This window comes from Saccopteryx bilineata, chromosome 8 (genome assembly GCF_036850765.1).
Source record: "Saccopteryx bilineata isolate mSacBil1 chromosome 8, mSacBil1_pri_phased_curated, whole genome shotgun sequence".
NCBI classification, from domain to species: domain Eukaryota; kingdom Metazoa; phylum Chordata; class Mammalia; order Chiroptera; family Emballonuridae; genus Saccopteryx; species Saccopteryx bilineata.
The window spans coordinates 57,362,310-57,384,218 of record NC_089497.1 but is presented as its reverse complement, the minus strand read 5'-3'; the positions used below and the strand labels follow the sequence as shown (position 1 = coordinate 57,384,218).

The window sequence follows — 21,909 nt, the reverse complement described above, 5'->3', positions numbered from 1 at the left end:
TCTACAATAAGTATTGTTAAAATTTAATTTCTGAGTTTTAAAAGCATTGATGGAATTGAGGATAAATGGAAATACTGATTCTAACATGTGGTTCGTGAAAGAGGTGGTACTCCAACAAACGAGAAAAGGAATAGAAAGCTACAGATTTCTTTGGTACTAAAGCTATGGAACTTATGAATTCCAGAAATGCCTTCCTCAAAATTAATTTTTAGAATATTAGAAAAATAACAATTATTCACATTTCTGAAATCTATCTGCTCATCACCAACAGTTTTATTTTTTCTTAATTGTTTTAATCTCATGAAGGTATTAGAAGTGTTAGTAAGAAGCACAGTTATATTGGAAACAAAACTGAAACATAATTTTACAATGTCTCTTTAAACTAACAAATTCATTTACAAAGAAACTTTAAGACATAACCTGGAGGGGGGGAAAAAGAAATTTATTTTTAACTACAGGACTACCTGTATTTACAATTGTCTGCAATTGCACAACAAATATTTAGGAATTTAAAAGTAGGTAAACAAATTCTTTTCTGTTTTAAAAACATTAGTGTGAAATTATCACCTGTTTTTTAGCCATTTCTTTTTGGACTTAAGTTCACATTTATTGATGAGATTCTAAAACTAGTATTTTCTAAACAGGTCTTGGGTTCAGCATTGCTGGAGGTGTTGGAAATCAACATATTCCTGGGGATAATAGCATCTATGTAACCAAAATAATTGAAGGGGGTGCAGCACATAAAGACGGTAAACTTCAGATTGGAGATAAACTTTTAGCAGTAAGTATAAGAAATGGGTTTTTTAAATTATTTTGATTATGTCTTTTTTTTTTCTCACAGACTCTGGAATTTCAACATGCCAAATTTGTTTTAATGATTTAAATGAGTGAATACTAGCCTTAACTTAAGTCAAAACCTGTAAATGATTCTTGGTATTATTTTTATTTTTCATTCCTATTTTCTCTACCGTCTCCCCTCTCTTTTTCTTTTATTCTTTTTTCCCCTTCCATTTTTTGTTGAAGGGTTAGGGGCTTGGATATACAGAATTGTTTAATCATAATTCTTAGGTTCATAACACAGTGTCACTCTTTGTTTACATGTGAACATTTTTCTTTTTAGTTTTACACTTAAATTATTTTATTTATTTTATAATGAAACTGCTAAAGTCATTACCCAGCCTAATAACTAGAAGAACAACAATTTGTCATCTTTTTTCACTGTAAAAAATTGTTTGATTACATATATAAGCCTATTTTCTTTAGTAATATTTGTTTTGAAATTTTAAAAAGACTATTAGGCTATATGTAGTGTTTTAATAATACTGTTTTCATTAAATACTGTTTTACTAAGAATTGGCCATATTGTTGCCTAGACCTGAAGCTTATCCATTTTACCTCTAGATAATATTGTATTCTGGTACTATACTACAATTTATTTATGTAATATTCATCAATGACTGTCTTAGCCCATGCATGTTCCCTAGAAAAGACAAAACCTATTATACTAAGTATGTATAATGGGATGGTGGGATCTCAGCAAAGCCAGAGTGAATGAAAATAAAAAGGGAGGCAGAGAATGAAGGAGAGCCAGTACCAGGTATTATGTTTTTGAGCTGTCTGTAATTTCATAAAAAAATGTAGTTGATTGCTTGCCATGTAGGACAGTTCCAGGCAGGTAGGGTTTAGAACCACTAAACCTTAGATCCAGCCATCAGGGGGGAAAAAAGGGTTTATCTGCTGCCCTTTTAGTTTTCTGTTTCCTGTTAATTAGAGTCTACCCCATGGAATTAATTTTTAGACTGTGTTACCCAACTTCTCTGGACAAATTCTAGGGAAGTCAGCTCTCTCATTCTGTGGTACAGCATTTCCCCTGAACTCAGAAGTGGCGGCAAGAGCTGAGCCTTAGTAGTCTAAAATAAGTCAGACATGGGCTTCTGATGTGTTACAGCTCTCACTTTGTGGAGGCCAGTTAGCCATGCCCACGCCCAGCCTTTAACACAGAAAAGGTTGAAAGAGCTGATAATGGTAGGAGACAAAGTGAGAGGAGCAGTAGCTGGGAGTCTACTAAACAGGCAGCCAAAGCCTGGTGGGCAAGTAGGTTCAAGTGATCTGAAAAAGCACATAGAGTGTGAATTGGGTCATTTCGTTTATTTTCCTTCCTCCCTCCCTCCCTCCTTTCGAATAATTCTGTTAGGAAGTCCTGCTGTGTGTTCTAGTGAACATGTGTAGGGTACAAGAATTTCACTTAACTATTATACCAGTTTAAAAGCCTTTTTTCTCCACTGGGTTTCTCACTTTTATTTTTTAATTTCTTGGATACCATTTCTTCCTTTATGGTTTCCTCAGAATTAGTTTTAGTGGTAGGAAGCCAACAATTTATGCTGACTTACCATTTAATGTTAAAAAAATTTTTAATTAAAAAGTTAATGACACGTTTTGTTTTTTAAAAAAAAAAAATCAGTTGTAGAACAAAAACCTTAATATGGTTTCATTGTCTTTTAAAAAAAATGTGTGTGTGTATCCACACACATTCCTAAATGCCTAAGAGTAGAAGGAGGTTCAGCCTTAGGGCTTGGGAGGAATGGGGGTTGGAATCAACATTGGCTATTTCAGCCTGACCAGTGGTGGCACAGTGGATAGAGCATCGATTGGGATGCTGAAGACCCAGGTTTGAAACCTCAAGGTTGCTAGCTTGAGCACAGGGTCGCTGGCTTGAGCAGGAGATCATAGACATGATCTCGTGGTCACTGGCTTGAGCAAAGGGTAACTGGCTTGGCTGGAGCCCCCCTGTATAAGAGACAATATGAGAATACATCAGCCATTTGTTGAACACTCACACATTGCATGTATGAGAAACAATCAGTGAACAACTAAAGTGACATAATTACGAACTGATACTTCTCATCTCTCTCGTGTGTGTGTGTGTGTGTGTGTGTGTGTGTGTGTGTGTGTGTGTCTCACCAAAAAAAATTAAAGATTGGCTATCTTACTAATGTACATAAACAACTTATCATCATGAAACAACTTCCTCATATCATCATAGACAATAAAAATGGATATTTTCTTTCCACATTCCTTGATAATGTTGTAAAGTACCTGTACCTCAATTCCACGGGTTTATGTAGAGACACTAAGTCCAGATGAATTTTGAAGGGTTTTATTAAAGGAGGAGATTTATTAAATATGCTGGCTGCATATGGCTGACATGGGGCAGTTGCAAACCCAAATCATGTGCGCCAAAATACATTTCAGGGGCTGGTTATATACCCTTGATTAAAGAGGGCGGGGAGAGCATGACATCATGACACAAGCTTACAACATTTGTTTAGGGGGGATACACAGAAACATTAAGACTTTCAAGGTAACACAATCAAAGATGTTTACAAATCTTTTAGGGTTCATCTTCCCTCACTAGCCTAGAGGTATGTTACTCTCAAGATTCCAGGAAGGGGGAAGGAACTACATTCAATGCAGGGTGGTATGTAAATTCTGTCTCCCACTGAAAGAGTAGAAGTTTCTCAGTTAACGTTTATTTTAGGTTTAAAACTAAATGACCCATTGTTCTTGCAAGCTAGAAACTTCCACATTCTTCTCCCTCCCCTCCCCAAAGGAGGGATGGGACAGGAAAGCCTGACCTTTCCTCCTAGAATATCAATATTAATTTTGCAGCTTTTTGGTACCTTACTACAATAGTCCTTAAATCACTTTCACACTGTCTGTATCTTTAGATTTTATTGTTTTATCCAAAAAAGCAGAAAGCAAGTGAAAATATTTTAAAATAAATGTTTTGGGTCTTTCTTTTAGGTGAATAGTGTGTGTTTAGAAGAAGTAACTCATGAAGAAGCAGTGACTGCTTTAAAGAACACGTCTGATTTTGTTTATTTGAAAGTGGCAAAACCCACAAGTATGTATATGAATGATGGCTATGCACCACCTGATATCACCAGCTGTAAGTCTTTTTGCTTTAATTTATGTTATTATATCTTTAGATGTTATGTGTTTCAATGAAACTTTCACAATATACAGTTTAAACATTATACAAATATTTTTAAAGAAACTACTAAGTATTTTAACCTAATAGATTTAAAAATCAATTTTAAGTCAAAGAATCTTCATAATGGGGGAAGGGACCTTTTCACCTTTACAGTTTTATAGCAGCACTTACTTTTAACATTTAAGGCATTGATTCTCAAACTTCTGTGTAAATAGCAGTGGCCGAAGGTATTTGCAAATAATGCATACTATTGTTTTAATAGTTTTGCAGTACAGAGATTTTCTTTAACAAGCAACTGATTCTTTTAATAATCCAGGTAATCTAATGCTTCTAGTGCTACTGATTCATGGGCTCTCACTTTGAGAAACACTAATTTAAAATACAGCATATGTGAAACTTGGACTTTTCTATACTCGCCACTATGTGTGCACAGATACTATCTCTGTACTTCTGGCTCCTAGTGAATTGCCTAACTGTATCTGTGTACAATACAGTTGTGTTGCATGGAATTGAATTATTGTTGGGGTTTTTTGTGTTGTTTTTTTTCAGAGACAGAGAGTCAGAGAGAGGAATAGATAGGGACAGACAGACAGGAATGGAAAGAGATGAGAAGTATCAATCATCAGTTTTTTTGTTGTGGCACCTTAGTTGTTCATTGATTGCTTTCTCAAGTGTGCCTTGACCAGGTGCTACGGCAGACCGAGTAACCCTTTGCTTGAGCCAGTGACCTTGGGTCCAAGCTGGTGAGCTTTTTGCTCAAGCCAGATGAGCCTGTGCTCAAGCTGGCGACCTTGGGGTCTCAAACCTGGGTCTTCCACATCCCAGTCTGATGCTCTATCCACTGTGCCACTGCTTGGTCAGGCACCTGGAATTGAATTATTAAGAAAATACTTATGTAATATTGTTTCCTATTTGATTGTATATATTTTTAATATACAAGCTAAGATGAGATTTAAATATATTTTCATGTGTGTGTTGCCTGAAAAATGAAAACTGTATTTGGTTTATTGAGTTGATGATATCAGAAGCACCCATGTCTAATAAAGATCTTTAGTGTACGTGTACTCCTTATAATTTGCTTTTCCAGTTTTCCTTTCTTAAATTTTATAAATATTTGTGTTTCTTAAGTTGAAATGTTTTCAATTTTAAACTTGTCAAGTTCATTACCATCACTAATAACACTGGGGAACAAAATTTTTGTTGCATCCACAAGAACACTTGTTCTTATCTAATTCAAGTGTGCTGATCTCAAATCTGACATTGGTTTTTCTCTGTAAGCTACAGTTTTTTTGAAATTCAAGATTTTAGGTTTTCATTTTATTGTAAAATTTTCAACATTTAGTTTAACATAATGAAGAAGAATGTCTTCTTGTGCATCATTTTTGTGAAAATATAATAATTTATATAATGCAGTAAATACACTAAAAGATATGATTGCATTAGAATTTGTCTACAATTTCAAAATAGAACATATTAAAACACTTATTTTAGTCATAAAATTTGCACAAAACTTATTTAAATTCTATTCAGGAAAAAATTTGCATTTGTAGCTCTTGACTTTGTGTCCTTGTTGAGGACAATCTCGTTTGATGCTCCAGCAGTAGTCTGCCATCATATTTCTGTCCCATCACCCCTGACAATGCCCTTCCATCGTCTTCAGATCTTGATGAAAGTGTTCTCCCTGCTCATCACTAACAGCTCAAGATTTTCAGGAAACTTATCAAAGTGACTGTCAGGAAGTAGATCTTAACGCTCATGTTACATCCTATGTCGCGGAAAGCCAACAGCATCCTTTGAACCAGAAGTTCATAGTTTTCTGCTTTTTTGTTGTCAAGAAAGTTCTCTGCAACTGCTACAAAAGACTACCATGATGCTTTCTCCTCCTTATTCATCTCCCTGGAAAATTCTTCATCACATATGAGGGTTCGAATCTGAGGTCCATCGAATACACCTGCTTTTATCTTCTCGAAAGATAAGGCAGGAAAAGCAGAAATAATATGTTGAAAGCATTCACTTTCTCTATTCAAAGCCTGAACAAACTGCTTCATTAAGCCAAGTTTGATGTGAAGTGGGGGGGGGGGGAGGGAAATGATCCTGTCTCGATTAACTACAGGTTCATTTACAATAGTTTGCATCACTACTTCCAGAGCTTCACGTTTCCGCAACTCCTCTGTGTCCAGTGTTTCTCCCAAGCTCGGCTGTGCCACAAACACAGAAAGCAAGAATACTTCTTGAAACCTCTCTGTTGTCCTAGCAGGAAATTTACCATTTTAAGATCCACACAAACGATCCAGTTATGCTCCTCATACTTCAGTAAGTTGAGGACAATTTTTATGTCATTATATCTTCTCGCAGATGAGTTGAATAACCAATTGGAACTGCTGCATAAACATTCCCGTTGTATAGGAGAACACATTTCAGACTCCGTTTAGAGCTGTCAAGAAATAGCCACCATTCTGTTGGACTGTAAGTGGTAACACCTAGCTGGCTGAGAAGACTACTGATATCATGACGGTAAACAAAGTGTTTGTCTTCGGAAAAAAAGTCCACAAAAATTTATTCATGCTTCCTGAAATGGGATGCTTGAGCTGACCGGTGAAGTACATTCTTTTCTTGAAGCCTGGAGGCTAATAACTCAGCTGCTTTCTTTGATAGGCCCAAATCTCTTACTAAGTCATTCAATTTGGGTTGGCTAAACTGCTGAGGGATTAATGACTGCTTGGCATCAGATGAAGACCCTTCAGATTCTACAACTATTTCCTCATGAATCTTATCAAAATACCCTTGATCACCATGTTCACTCTCTTTGTCCTTAGAAGAAATAAAACCATTGAAAACTGGAACCGGGAGTGTCTCAGAGTGTGGGATAGGTCTTATTGCTGAAGGAATATTAGGACATGCGATCATATGCCATTTTTTCTTGCCGATGCCGTTTGTATGGATCAGACAGAAATAACAGTCACTGCTGTGGTCCTTAGGTTCACGCCAAACCATGGTAATACCAAAGGCATTGCTTTGCGTTTTCCTTTTGTCCAGTCACGAAGCATTTCCTCACAATTATGACACACAGTATGAGGACTCCAATTCTTGTCTTGATCGCCAAGGGGAACTTGAAAATAGGCAATATATGCACGTGTCACCAATGATGATATATTGTGCCTTTGATGTTGAAGTGTGTAACAGCCACATATATATAACAGAAGGTGTCAGGACTATTCTTACATTTATGCCTACTCGAAGAAGCCATGATTCAATCGTAAAACAAAATAAGAAGGTGTTTTTATCAGATAATAATTGTTTACATTTTAAAACAACTACAGTTATGTAAAAGTGATGTTTGTAAAACATTAATTGCCTTGTGGTTATGTTCAATCCAAGAGTCGTTGCCCTTTAACTCTTATTTAAAAACCAATGCATGTCATTACTGTAACAAAAAAAATTAAAATTGCATAAAAACTGGAGCATGCACCAAAAAACGGGTTTCAGATTTGGAATCAGTGATGCAGAAATATATTTTAAAAAGTTCTAAAACCTCATGCAACAGAAAATGAAAAAAAAATTATTCCCCAGTTTGTAAGTTAATTACAAATTATATTTTGAAAATTTTATACTGTCTTCCAGTGCCATTTTATTATCTGCTTATTGAGTCCTTACTTAAGTATAACTAAATTATTCTGTTAATAGTATTCAGTCTTTTTAACGGACAGGGATGATGTCTCATTTTTTATTTATGTCAACAAAGACTTTTCTACTTGTTTAAAATTCTTAGATACAGTTTATTTGCCCACAAACTTTATATAAGGGCTTTCTGTACTTTTATTTGTGATTAGAGGTGCAAATTCAATAGTAAGCTATTATATTCAGTAACTTAAGTATCAGTCTTAATTATTTATTATGAGCCTTCTCTGTTCAAGACAACTTATGTGCATTACACAGGGATAAAAAAAAAGATGGTATCTTGTCATTTACGATAACATGTATAGTCCTAGATCAGGGGTCCCCAAACTTTTTACACAGGGGGCCAGTTCACTGTCCCTCAGACTGTTGGAGGGCCAGACTATAAAAAAAAATATGAACAAATCCCTGTGCACATTGCACATATCTTATTTTAAAGTAAAAAAACAAAACGGGAACAAATACAATATTTAAAATAAAGAACGAGTAAATTTAAATCAACAAATTAACCAGTATTTCAATGGGAACTATGCTCCTCTCACTGACCACCAATGAAAGAGATGCCCCTTCTGGAAGTGCGGTGGGGGCCAGATAAATGGCCTCAGGGGGCCGCATGCAGCCCACGGGCCGTAGTTTGGGGACCCCTGTCCTAGATGGTATTGGGCTAAGTGAAAGAAGTCAGACAGAGCAAGAGAAATACTATATGACTTCACTTACATGTGAAATCTTAAGGAAAAAACAAATAAAAACAAAACAGAAACAGTACAGATACAGAGAACAACCTGATGGTTACCTCAGGGGAGTGGGGTGGGAGGACAGGGAAAAAAAGAGACAACTATATGTCCATTTGTGAAAGTTCCACAAACTGAGCATTGGTCTCCCATTTATAGAAAATACACAAATAGCCAGGCTGCTTCTTACAAATATGTTGAACTGAAAACAATTATTTTTTATTGACTTATCCTTTTTTATTTATAATAATATGAAAATTTTAAAATGGGACAATTAGTCCTAAACAATAATAATTAAATAATTATTTGTTGTTTTTCCTATAGGCATCTGTTCATTGAACAAATAGAACAATGATTTTCAACCTTTTTCATCTCCTGGCACACATAAACTAATTAATAAAATTATGCAATGCAACAAAAAATATTTTTTCCCAATCTAACAAAAAATAGGTATGATTTTGATTGATTCACTAAATAATAGTAACAGTAATTGCCTGCCCTTTTTGCTTGAAAGTGACTTTTTGAAAAATCAGGTGCCTGTACTATATAAGGATTTCTGGTACCAAGCACTAACCAATTAGATGCAACCTTATTATGCAACATGACAAATAAGATGTAATCCTATTATATGACCTATATACTTATGTTTCAAGACAGGGCATTCACACCAGACAGCCATTGTTGTGTTGGCTGTTATCATTTTCTTTTTTTTTAATCAATTACAGTTATAGTACACTATTATATTAGTTTAGGTGCACAACCCAGTGATTTGACATTATATAACTTCATACATGATCATTCTGATATGTCTCATACCCATCTGACACCATTCATACTTATTAGAATATTATTGACTATATTCCCTATTCTGTATGTTATATCCCCATGACTATTCTATTACAACCAATTTGTATTTATTAATATCTTCACCTTTTTCATCCATCCCTCCCAAATCCCCTGCATTCTGACAACCATCAAAATGTTCTCTATATCTGTGAGTCTGTTTCTGTTCACTTGTTTATTTTGGTCTTTAGATTCAATTGTTGATAGATATGTATTCATTGCCATTTAATTGTTCATATTTTTTATCTTTTTTTCTTTCTTCTTAAAGAAGACCCTTTAACATGTCATACAATACTGGCTTGGTGGTGATGAACTCCTTTAGCTTTTATTGTCTGGGAAGGTCTTTATCTGTCCTTCAGTTCTAAACAGCTGCTTTGCTGGGTAGAGAAACCTTGGTTGTATGTCCTTGCTTTTCATTACTTTGAATATTTCTTGTCGTTCCCTTCTAACCTGCAAAGATTCTGTTGGAACATCAGCTGACAGTCTTATAAGAGCTCCCTTGTAGGTAACTAGATGCTGCTTTTAAGATTCTCTCCCTTTGTCCTTAGTCTTTTGCATTTTAATTATGATGTCTCTTGGTGTGGGCCTCTTTGGGTTCATTTTTGGTCTGTCTGTGCTTCCTGGACTTTATGTCTGTTTCCTTCATGAGATTAAATAAGTTTTTTATCATTATTTTTCAAACAGGTTTTCAATTTCTTTCTCTCTTCTTCTTCCAGCACCCCCATAATGCAAATGTTGGTATGCCTGAAGTTGTCCCAGAGGCTTCTTATACTATCTTCATTTTTTTGGATACCTTTTTCTTTTTGCTGTTCTGAGTGGGTGGTTTTTGCTTCCTTATATTCCAAATCGCTGATTTGATTCTCGGGTTCATCCACTCTACTGTTGATTCCCTGTAAATTATTCTTCACTTTAGTTAGTGTATCCTTTATTTGAACTCTGTATCTGGTAGTTTGCTTGTCTCCATTTCATTTAGTTCTTTTTCAGGAAATTTCTTCTGCTTTTTTATTTGGGACATGTTTCTTTGTCTCTACATTTTGGCTACTTGCCTATGTTTGTTTTTTGTGTTAGGTAGAACTGCTATATCTCCCACACTTGGTACAGTGGCCTTGTATATAGTACATGTCCTATAGGGCCCAGTGGTACATCTTCTCTGGTCACCTGAGCCAGGCCCTCCAAGTGTGCCCCTGTGTGTGCTGTGTGCACTGTGCTCTTGTAGTTTAGCCTTGATTGCTCTTGGCATCACTGGGAGGGATTGACCCCACTGTGAGGACTGGCTGCGACTACAGTGGAGCTGTTGTATAGGAGTCAACCCTACAGAGCAGAGCTTGCTTCAGTGGGGTTTTGGTGTTCACCAAGTTTTCCCCTTGACTCTGTCACTCCTGGTGGTGGTAAGGTTGTAATCTGGCATGGTCTGATGCTGTCCACTGTGTGCACTGGCTCTGGGGTCTCCCAGGAGGTGCAAGGTCAGCCTCTTCCTGTGCCCTGCCTGGGGCCACCCAGCATGAGCAACAGAGCAGTGTGCAGATGGCTGCTACTAATGCTGGGCTTTGAAGTGCCTAGGAGAGGCTAAGCTGTGAACCAAGGCCAGCTGCCACTAATGCCAGTTCTGGGGCCACTTAGGAAAAGGTACTGGGAACTCAGAGGCCAGATGCTGCTTGTTTGAGAGATTTTAGGAAAAGGAAGCGTGAGGCAAGAGACTATTTATATGGAAAAGCCACTGGTACTGCCTGGGTGGGCCTGCAAGTTGGATGCAGAAGTTGGGTTCTTTTCTTTTTTCTCTTTTCTTTTCTTTTCTTTTCTTTTCTTTGTGACAGAGACATAGAGAGAGGGGCAGATAGGGACAAACAGACCAGAAGGGAGAGAAATGAGAAGCATTAATTCTTCATTGCGGCACCTTAGTTTCTCATTGATTGCTTTCTCATATGTGCCTTGACTATGGAACTACAGCAAACCGAGTGACCCAATGCTCAAGCCAGTGACCTTGGGCTCAAGCTGGCAACCTCGAGGTTTTGAACCTGGGTCCTCCACATCCCAGTCCAATGCTCTATCCACAGCACCACTGCCTGGTCAGGCAGTATTTTCTTAGGGAATCATCAGGGTGGGGCAAACTGTTTGAGCCAAATTGATGGAGACTGAGATATGCCACCCACCTGCCAGCTCTGTGGAAAGGGTGTTAGAAAAAGAGCAGTACCTTCAACCAGCACTTTTGTCTGGCAGAAACCTACCCCTCAACTCTTACCTTGATGTTGGGTAATTCAATTCCTCCCATTTGTCCCTGGTTCCTTTCAACCTGCTGCTCCAGCACTGTGACTCAGGAGTGAATCTGAGTAATTCCGTTTGCGAGCTCTTTGTGAGGAGCTGCCTGGACGCCAGCAGCTCCCTGTCTTACTCTGCCACAGTTCCTGCTGGTTTTTACAGCCAGAAGTTATGGGCACTTCTCTTCCTAGCCTTGGAACCTGGGATGGGAGGCCTGGTGTGGGACTGGGACCCCTTGCTCCTCAGGGGTACCTCTGCATCTGAGCTATTCCCTGCATATTTTAAACTACCACACTTGGATGTGGGACCAGCTCGTTCCACATCTCCGCCCCTTCTACCAGTCTCAGTGTGGTTATTTCTTTAATTCTCTAGTTACAGGACTTCCATTCATCTAGATTCCAGGGGGTTCTGAATAATGGTATTTCTGTAATTTAGTTGTAATTTTGATGTGGTTGTGGGAGGATTTGAGTACCATGTTTACCTATGCTGCCATGTTGACCATAAGTCTGTTGTCATTTTTTTATTTGACAGTCTGAGAGAAAAGAGTCAGATATTAAGATATTACATGTTTTAAAAAAGCACAGCAGGGCCCTGGCTGGTTGGCTCAGTGATAGAGCATCAGCTCAGCGTGTGGATGTCCCGGGTTCAATTCCTAGTCAGGGCACACAGGAGAAGTGCCCATCTGCTTCTCCACCCCTCTCCCTCTCACTTTTTTCTCTCTCTCCTCCTCCCCTCCTGCAGCCATGGTTCAATAAGGGCAAGTTGGCCACAGGCACTGAGGATGGCTCCTTAGCCTATGCTTCAAGCACTAAAAAATGTCTCCGGTTGCAATGGAGCAAGGGCCCCAGATGGGCAGAGTATTGCCCTCTAGTGGGCTTTCCAGGTGGATCCTGGTCCAGGCCCATGCAGGAGCCTGTCTCTGCCTCCCCTTCTCTCACTAAATTAAAAAAAAAAACACCAGACCCTGGCCGGTTGGCTCAGCGGTAGAGCGTCGGCCTGGCGTGCGGGGGACCCAGGTTCGATTCCCGGCCAGGGCACATAGGAGAAGCGCCCATTTGCTTCTCCACCCCCCCCCCTCCTCTCTGTCTCTCTCTTCCCCTCCCGCAGCCAAGGCTCCATTAGAGCAAAGATGGCCGGGGCGCGGGGGATGGCTCCTTGGCCTCTGCCCCAGGCGCTAGAGTGGCTCTGGTCGCAGCAGAGTGACGCCCCGGAGGGGCAGAACATCGCCCCCTGGTGGGCAGAGCATCGCCCCTGGTGGGCGTGCCGGGTGGATCCAGGTCGGGCGCATGCGGGAGTCTGTCTGACTGTCTCTCCCCGTTTCCAGCTTCAGGAAAAAAAAGAAGAAAAAAAAACCACACCAGTTGTGGCCCTGACCGGTTTGTTCAGTGGATAGAGCGTCCACCTGTCATATGGACATCCCGAGTTTGATTCCCAGTCAGGGCACACGAGAGAACCAACCATTTGCTTCTCTTTCTTTCCCTGTTTCCCTATTCTCCCTCTTTTTCTCCTGCAGCCAGTGGCTCAGTAGGTTCAAGCATGGGCCTGCGGCACTGAGGATGGCTTGGTTGGTCCAAGCACATCAGTCTCAGGAGCCTAAAATAGCTCAGTTGATTTGAGCATTGGCCCATGATGGGGGTTATCAGGTGGATCCCGGTCGGAGCGCATGCAGGAATCTATCTCACTATCTCCCTTTCTCTCACTTAAAAAAAAAAAAAAAAAAAAAAAAAAAACCAGCCCACCAGTTGAAAATCACTGTAATAAAACATTGAAAATGTTGAAGTTTATTTTGCTAATTTAACTTTATCATAATGTTCTATTTCCATCCCCTTCTCTTTATAAATAATTTATTTGTGTTTTTAAAAAACATTTGTGTTTAAAAACTTGTTACACAAATGATTTTTACCTGTTAGCTTTCATGAAGCCCTTGCCATCAGACTATGCAACTTCCTGCCTGTCCCTTATGTTAGTCATCTAGTGTTCTCCTCCTCATCAGTCTGGCTTTAGCCACTGAGGATCTATGTCAGGCTCGTTGTCCTTACTACTACCGTTCATGTAGTCATTCTTAGTAGTGATGTCCAGTCAAAATCCACACTGATAATGCATTCAATAGCCTGGAGTCTTTGTTTCCTAATCTCTTTTTAATGATCCTGCTCTCCACTCCAGCTCAGGTACTTGCTTCCAAGATAATAATTTATTTTACCATCAATATCTTCATTGCACCCTGGCCGGTTGGCTCAGCGGTAGAGCGTCGGCCTAGCGTGCGGAGGACCCGGGTTTGATTCCCGGCCAGGGCACACAGGAGAAGCACACATTTGCTTCTCCACCCCTCCGCCGCGCTTTCCTCTCTGTCTCTCTCTTCCCCTCCCGCAGCCAAGGCTCCATTGGAGCAAAGATGGCCTGGGCGCTGGGGATGGCTCTGTGGCCTCTGCCTCAGGCGCTAGAGTGGCTCTGGTCGCAACATGGCGACGCCCAGGATGGGCAGAGCATCGCCCCCTGGTGGGCAGAGCGTCGCCCCTGGTGGGCGTGCCGGGTGGATCCCTGTCGGGCGCATGCGGGAGTCTGTCAGACTGTCTCTCCCTGTTTCCAGCTTCAGAAAAATGAAAAAAAAAAAAAAAATATCTTCATTGCTTCTAAAATTTTTATTTAAATCATCTCATTTTCTGAATACAGTCCTCAGTTCATTTATTCCTATTCTAAAATTCATCCTCATTTTGACCTTCAGTCATTTGACACTATTACTTAGTTGCCCCTTGTGTCTCCATTTATCTACTTTTTTTTAAAGCTTAGCTTCCATAGTTTGTCTTGATATTCACTTCTTTGCACATGTTTCTGTTTCTACCCTTTCATTGGCAGAATCTTAACCCTGCTTCATCTTGCTGTCTGAAGCAGTACCTGACTGGGCAAAGGTACAGAATTGTGGCTAAAGTTATGACCATAAATCTTGGATAGGGTCACACTCTTAGAATTGTAATCAAAATATGGATAATAACCAAACTATGGTGTCCAGGAATAAAAGTAGGTTTATTACTGAAGAAAAATTTATTGATCTGACAGAGAACATAGTTTCTCTGCTGGCATTAAACTTCTCATGCTTTTACATTATAGGTCATCTCTCTTTTTAATTTTTACTGAATATATTGGGGTGACATTGGTTAATAAAATAATATAGTGTTCAGCTGTACAATTCTATAATACATCATCTATGTATTGTATTGTGTGTTTACCACCTCAAGTCTCCTTCCATCATCATTTATTCCTGCCTTTACCCTCTTCTATATCCCCCCACTCCCTTCCCCTCTTATAATCCCTGTACTATTGTCTGTGTTTGTTTTTTTTCCTCTGCTTAATCTCTTCACCTGTTTTACCTATCGAGCCTCCCCTAGTCCCCATCGCCCATCCCCTACCCCTTTACCCACAGCCCCCCATCCCCCATCCTCTATCCCCTCTGATAATTGTTAGCCTGTTTTTCATGTCTGTGAGTCTGTTTCTATTTTGTATATTACTTTATTTTCATTAGATTTCACATATAAGTAAAATCATATGGTACTTGTCTTTCTCTGACTGGTTTAATTTGTTGAGATGTGTTTTATGGCCCAGGATGTGGACTATCTTGGTGAATGTTCCATGTGTACTTAAGAAGAATGTGTGTTCTGCTCTTGTTGGATAGAGTAGTCTATTGCTATCTTATATTGAGTTGATTAATGATGTTAAGTTCGATTATATTTTTACTAATTTTCTGTCTGCTGCATCTGTTCATTTGTAAAAAAGAGGGTGTGGGTGCATTTATTTTCCTTGTAGTTCTGTTCATTTTGACCTCATGTGATTTGATACTCTATTTTTAGGTGCATACATGTTAAGGATTGTTGTCTTCTTGAAAAATTGTTCCTTTTACCATTATAAAATGCCCTTCTTTATTCCTAATACCTTTCCTTACTTTGAAGTCTTCTTTGTCCAAAATTAATATAACTACTACTTTCTTTTGATTAGTGATAGAATAGTGTCTCCTCTTTCTCCATTACTTTACTTTTAATCTTATATGTGCCTTATATTTAAAGTGTGTTCCTCATAGACAAAATAAAATTGAGTCTTATTTTTTGATCCACTCTGACAATCTGTCTTACAATTGGTGTATTTTAGTCCATTGATTTTCAGTGTGATTATTGATATAGTTGGATTAATATCTGTTCTATTTGTTACTTTTCTATTTGTTGCCCTCTTTCTTTCTTTATGTATAATTGAATGACCTATTAATTTTCTTCTCTCTAAAGAATATCTTTAAACATTTGAAGTGGCAGGTATACTAGCAACAAATTCCATCAATATTTGTTTGAAAAAATATTTTTTCACTTTTGAAGGGTAATTTCACAGGGTACAGGGTGGGTTTTTTTCTCTTAACACTAAATATTTTCACACTCTTGCTTGAATGATTTCTAAGGCGAAGTCAGATGTAATTCTTATCTTTGTACCTTTATCAGTAAGGTAGGGTTTTTTCTGTGGTTTCTTTCTGAATTTTTTTCTCTCCCCCTTCCCTTTTTTCTTTGACTTTGTATAGCTTATAAAGGATTTGCCTAGGTGTAATTTTCTTGGCATTTGTTCATTTGGTGTTCTCTGAGCTTCCTAGATCTGATTTGGGGTCTACTTTTAATTTGGATCCATTCTCAATCATAATTGTCTCAAATATTTTTTCTATTTCTTTCTCTCATTCTTCTCCTTTTGGTATTTTTATTATGTTTATGTTATACCTTTTGTAGTTCTTGGATATTCTGTTGTGGTTTTATTGGGTTTTTAATCAGTCCTTTTTTTCTCTTTACTCTTTAGTTTTACAGGTTGCTATTGAAATGTCTTTAAGCTCTGAGTTTTTCTTTCTGAGCAATGTCCAGACTACTAATAAGCCCATCTTTGTTACAGTGTTTTTGAGCTCTAGTATTTCTTTTTGCTTCTTTCTTAAAATTTTCATCTCTATACTTAACATTGATTGTCTGTTCTTGCATACTGTTGGCTTTTTCATTAGAGCCAGTGGCATATTGATCGTTGCTTTAAATTCCTGGTCTGATACTTCCAATACTGCTGCCATTCTGAGTCTGGTTCTTAGGCTAGCTTTTTCTCGTCAAACTGTGCTTTTGCCTTGTAATATGTCTTGTAATTTTTTCTTGATAACTAGTCATGACATATTGGGTAAAAGGAACTGCTGTAGTGCCATTAGTGATATCGTGACACTTTTGGGGGAAGGGAAAGTGTTCTATATGTAGCCCTATGATTAGGTTTTAGTCTTTTAGTAAGTTTTTGCCTCTGGAATGTAAACTTCACAGTGCTTCTCAGTATCCTTCCCCCCCCCCTTTAGGTGGGACAGGATAGCTAGAGTGGGCTGGAGTTGGTTATTTCCCTTCCTCCAGGTCAACTAGACTTCAGTAAAAAAGCTCAACAGGTCAGGCTCTAGTTAACAGGATCTCCTGGGGGAGACTCTGTTGAGAAGAACAGAGTGCTCTTGTGTATTATTCCTAAATGGTTCTTTTTCTCTTCCTTCTGCTAGAAGTACAATGGGATTTTTCCCCCAGTATTCACTGTGAAACCTGGTAGAGACCCAGGAGGTAAAATTGGCAAAAGTGTGGGGTCCCTGGATGACAGGGCCAGCCTGGAGGTTTTGACTTTCAGAGTTGTTCACCCTGAGCCTCCAGAAATTTGTCAGTTACAAGTCAGGCTTCTCTACCCCAGCAGTAGACCCACAGAGGTTTCTGCTCTGGTTAAGTTGTGTTTCTCTGTGTTTGCCTGCCAGTCTTCCAGTTTGGGGGACAGCAGTTTGCCTAGCAACTTCCTTTATCTTAAGTTTTAAAGAAGAATTGATTTTCCAGTATGTTCAGCTTTTTTACTTGTTAGGACAGAGTGATGACTTCCACACTTCTTACATGCTGAATTAGAAACCTACTACTATATTAAGCATTTGGTTTGTATAAGTTTGCTTTACTGATGTGAATATTTTAACTAGTTTTTACCCAGAAACTTGAGCTTGTCAAATTTTTTATCTGATAATTAAATCTTCTTAACCAAGATCTGTTATAGAAATAAGTGAATATGAATTGTACATTAATTAATCTTTAACTTGATAATTCACAAATGTGGTACTGAGTGGCTTGCTTCATTTTTGAAATGTTTTTCACTTTCTTTATTTTGAAGCTGCTTCTCAGCCTGTTGATAACCATGTTAGCCCATCTTCCTACTTGGGCCAGACACCAACATCACCAGCCAGATACTCACCTGTTTCTAAAGCAGTGCTTGGAGATGATGAAATTACACGGTAAGGAACTGAACATCCTTCTTACATAAAACCAACTATTAGATGGAGTGCTAATCATCCAACTAAGAGAGCCACAATTTTTAGGACTGAAAAATTTTATTGACAGATGATGAACCCAAACCTTAATTTTTTTCATTGGAGGGTTCATTGAAAAGCCTGATATGCAAAAGTATTTTATATTCAAAATAAATTTCCACTTTTAAAAACAATTTGCTATTTTTTTTAATGATTGATAAATTATCATTAGAAGGTAGCTTAGGTAAAAAATAAAGAATATACTTATGTATATTTAAAACTAACTTTTCATATTTTTTAACTAATATATACCATATAATATTATGGCATTTATTTTTCTTTTTTTTTTTTCTTCTTTTTTTTTTTTTTTCATTTTTCCAAAGCTGGAAACTGGGAGGCAGTCAGACAGCCTCCCGCATGCGCCTGACCAGGATCCACCTGGCATGCCCACCAGGGGGCGATGTTCTGCCCCTCTGGGCCGTCGCTTTGTTGCATCCAGAGCCATTCTAGCACCTGAGGCAGAGGCCACAGAGCCATCCCCAGCGCCCGGGCCATCTTTGCTCCAATGGAGCCTTGGCTGTGGGAGGGGAAGAGAGAGACAGAGAGGAAGGAGAGGGGAGGGGTGGAGAAGCAGATGGGCGCTTCTCCTGTGTGCCCTGGCCGGGAATCAAACCCGGGACTCCTGCATGCCAGGCCGATGCTCTAACGCTGAGCCAACCGGCCATGGACGGCATTTATTTTTCAAAATTCATATTCAGAATTCAACAAGTAGTACTTTTCTGTTTGAGATATATATATATATATATATAGTTGATATAAATATATTGTTGATATTCTGACATCTGAAATTTACTTTCACCTAACATTACTAACTGTACTCAAGTTTGTTGATTAACTGTCTTTTTATTTTCAAAGAACTCTTAACTAGGTGGGGAAAAAAGGTGAAAAAGTATTTTAAATCTTTTCCATATTCAGTATAGTAGTAAGACATATTACTACAGTTTGCTTTATAATTTATACAAGTATTTCATATTAATTATAGCATTTAACATGCTAATTAATGCCTATTTTGTTTTTATTACATTGTTAGAATTTTTTTACCTTTGTAAGTTTACATTTTTTTAAAAATATTTCCATTGATTTAAGAGAAAGAGAAATGGGGAGAAGTAGGAGGAAGGGGGAAAGACAGAGAGCAAGAGAGGGAGAGAAGCATCAACTTGTCATTCCAATAGTTGTTCCATTTGGTTTTACACTTATTGATTGCTTCTTATGTGTTTCCTGACCAGGATTGAACCCATGACCTCAGCACACTGGGACAATTCTCTATTCACTGAGCACCCAGCCGGGGACAATTATAATTATTCTTTACTTGTCAAACTCCTTCCTTTAATCAGTAACCTCTTTAAGTTGATGTAGGAATGTTTGCCTTCGTCCTCTTCTTCAGGAGTTAGTAATATTAAGAACTTAATTTAATAGGCGCTCAATAATTGGAATGAAAATTAGCAGAAAGAATAATGTTTGTGATTGTGATAGGAATTTTCAATTCTGTTAATCTTTAGACTATGCTCCTCTGTCATGGCCATTTTGTTATTTTCTAGTAGTACCTATTTATGGAAGTAAAGAGAAAAAAATAGTTGCTGACTTATCTAGTCTTTAATCTCTACATATTTTTCAAACTAAAAATTATGTTTGCATCTTGATTGCTGTTTTCCATCTTTTTTACTATAAATCTCTTGTCTATAATATTGTATTGGACTTTGTATTATTATACAATAGGTCTCCCTGTTTTCTATATATTTTTCTGTGAAATTCAAGTGGTTGGATACTAAATATGTCTTCCTAAATAAGTGTGTGTATTATTACTCCATTTTGATAATTATACTACTGGGACCAGATAGTGAGGTATAAAAATCTTTACCTTCCTATTAGGAGTTCTCCACAGTTTGATTCTTAGCAATCTTTCAGAAGTTATCTCACACTACCAATTTTAACAAAAAGTAATCCCAGCAGATAGTTTATGATTCTAAGGTTCCTTTTTTAAAATCAGCTTTATTGAGATATGATCCACATACATTTCACCCATTTAAAGTATACAACTCTAAGATTTGGTTTTTATTAATTTTTAAAAATATGGTAAAATATCCATGACATAAAATTTGCCATTTTAACCATTTTCAAATGTGTAATTCAATGGTATTAGTTGCATTCATAACATTATTCAACTACACCATCAACTAGTTCCAAAACTTTTTATTATCTTACACAAACTCTGTAGCCATTAAGAAATAACTCTATTTCCCTGTCCTCCCAGCTTCTTGTAACCTCTACTCCACTGTCTGTTTCTATGAATCTGCCTATTTCAGATTGCTCATATAAATGGAATCCTACCTATTTATCCATTGTGTCTGACTTTTTTCACTTATCATAATATTTTCAAGGTTCATTCATGTTGTAGCATGTGTCAGAACTACATTTCTTTTATGGCTGAATAATATTCCATTTTGTGTATATACCCCATTTTGTTTTTTCATTCATCTGTTGATAGACAACTGGGTTGTTTCCACCTTTTGGGTATTATGAATAATGCTGTGATAAACATTGGCATGAGAGTGTCTGCTTGCATCCCCCTTTTAGTTCCTTTAGATATATGCCTATAAATGGAATTGCTGGGTCTTATGGTAACTCTGTGTTTAAGTTTATGAGGGAACACCTGTTTTCTCTAGTGGCCACACCATTTTACATTCTCACTATCAATATATTAGGGTTCCTGTTTTTCCACATCCTTACCAACACTTATATTCCTTTGTTTTATTTTATAGCCATTGTAGTAATTGGGACATATTGTGATTTTTATTCATTTCCCTAATGACTAATGATATTGGACATCTTTTCATGGTCTTATGTTATTTGAAAAATCAGAATTGATTTTTCTCTGGAAATACCATTGGATTTCAGCAAGGTATTTCTTTTTTAACATTTTTTTAAATTCATTTTAGAGATGGTGTGGGAGGAGAGAGGGATAGGGAGATAGAGAGAAGGGCAGGGGGAGGAACAGGAAGCATCAACTCCCATATGTGCCTTGACCAGGCAAGCCCAGGGTTTCAAACCAGCGACCTCAGCGTTCCCGGTCGACACTTTATCCGCTGCGCCAGCGCAGGTCAGGCCTTAGCAGGATATTTCTTTTTTTTTTTTTTTTTTTTTTTTTTTTATTTATTCATTTTAGAGAGGAGGGAGGGAGGGGGAGAGAGAGAGAAAGAGAGAAAGGGGGGAGGAACAGAAAGCATCAACTCCCATATATGCCTTGACCAGACAAGTGCAGGGTTTTGAACTGGCAACCTCAGTGTTCCCAGGTCCACGCTTTATCCACTGCGCCACCAGAGGTCAGGCAGCAGGATATTTCTTAATTAAGTATTATTTGCTAATGCAGAGTTAATAATTCATACATATGTTTAAACCATAGTGGCAACCTTAAACCATGAATCTACTATCTAACAAGAAAATAAAGACCACCAATATAATGAAACCTATATTGTGGCCTGGTTCTACTCTGCTTTTTCTGCAGTGCCCACCAAGTCAACTGCTTTCCTGACTTTTGAGTTTATTGTTCCTTTTTTTCTTTTATATATGTTTGTGTATATAGTTTTTCTTAAACAATATATATTTAGTTTTGTTATTTTGACAAGAAAATATAATTTTGTTAACCCTAAAAGTGAACTGGCAGAACTGGTACCTCTGTATGATTAGAAAACATCATTTTGCCCTGGCCGGTTGGCTCAGCGATAGAGCGTCGGCCTGGCGTGCGGGGGACCCAGGTTCTATTCCTGGCCAGGGCACATAGGAGAAGCGCCCATTTGCTTCTCCACACCCCCCCCTTCCTCTCTGTCTCTCTCTTCCCCTCCCACAGCCAAGGCTCCATTGGAGCAAAGATGGCCCAGGCGCTGGGGATGGCTCCTTGGCCTCTGCCCCAGGCGCTAGAGTGGCTCTGGTCGTGGCAGAGCAACGCCCCAGAGGGGCAGAGCTTCGCCCCTGGTGGGCGTGCCGGGTAGATCCCGGTAGGGCGCATGCAGGAGTCTGTCTGACTGTCTCTCCCCGTTTCCAGCTTC

The 21,909-nt window shown here is 38.3% G+C and overlaps 1 protein-coding gene across 17 annotated transcripts in view; it reads left to right on the top strand.

The window, feature by feature from the left end:
- The window catches only part of DLG1 (discs large MAGUK scaffold protein 1), a 304,845-nt gene that overhangs the window by 190,560 nt on the left and 92,376 nt on the right, over positions 1-21,909 (top strand). For all 17 annotated transcript variants that reach the window (XM_066240954.1, XM_066240950.1, XM_066240949.1 and 14 more), the window contains 3 exons: positions 645-781; positions 3,805-3,949; positions 17,671-17,791. In XM_066240954.1, coding sequence (XP_066097051.1) covers positions 645-781; positions 3,805-3,949; positions 17,671-17,791 — 403 coding nt within the window. The remainder of the gene's footprint in view (positions 1-644; positions 782-3,804; positions 3,950-17,670; positions 17,792-21,909) is intronic.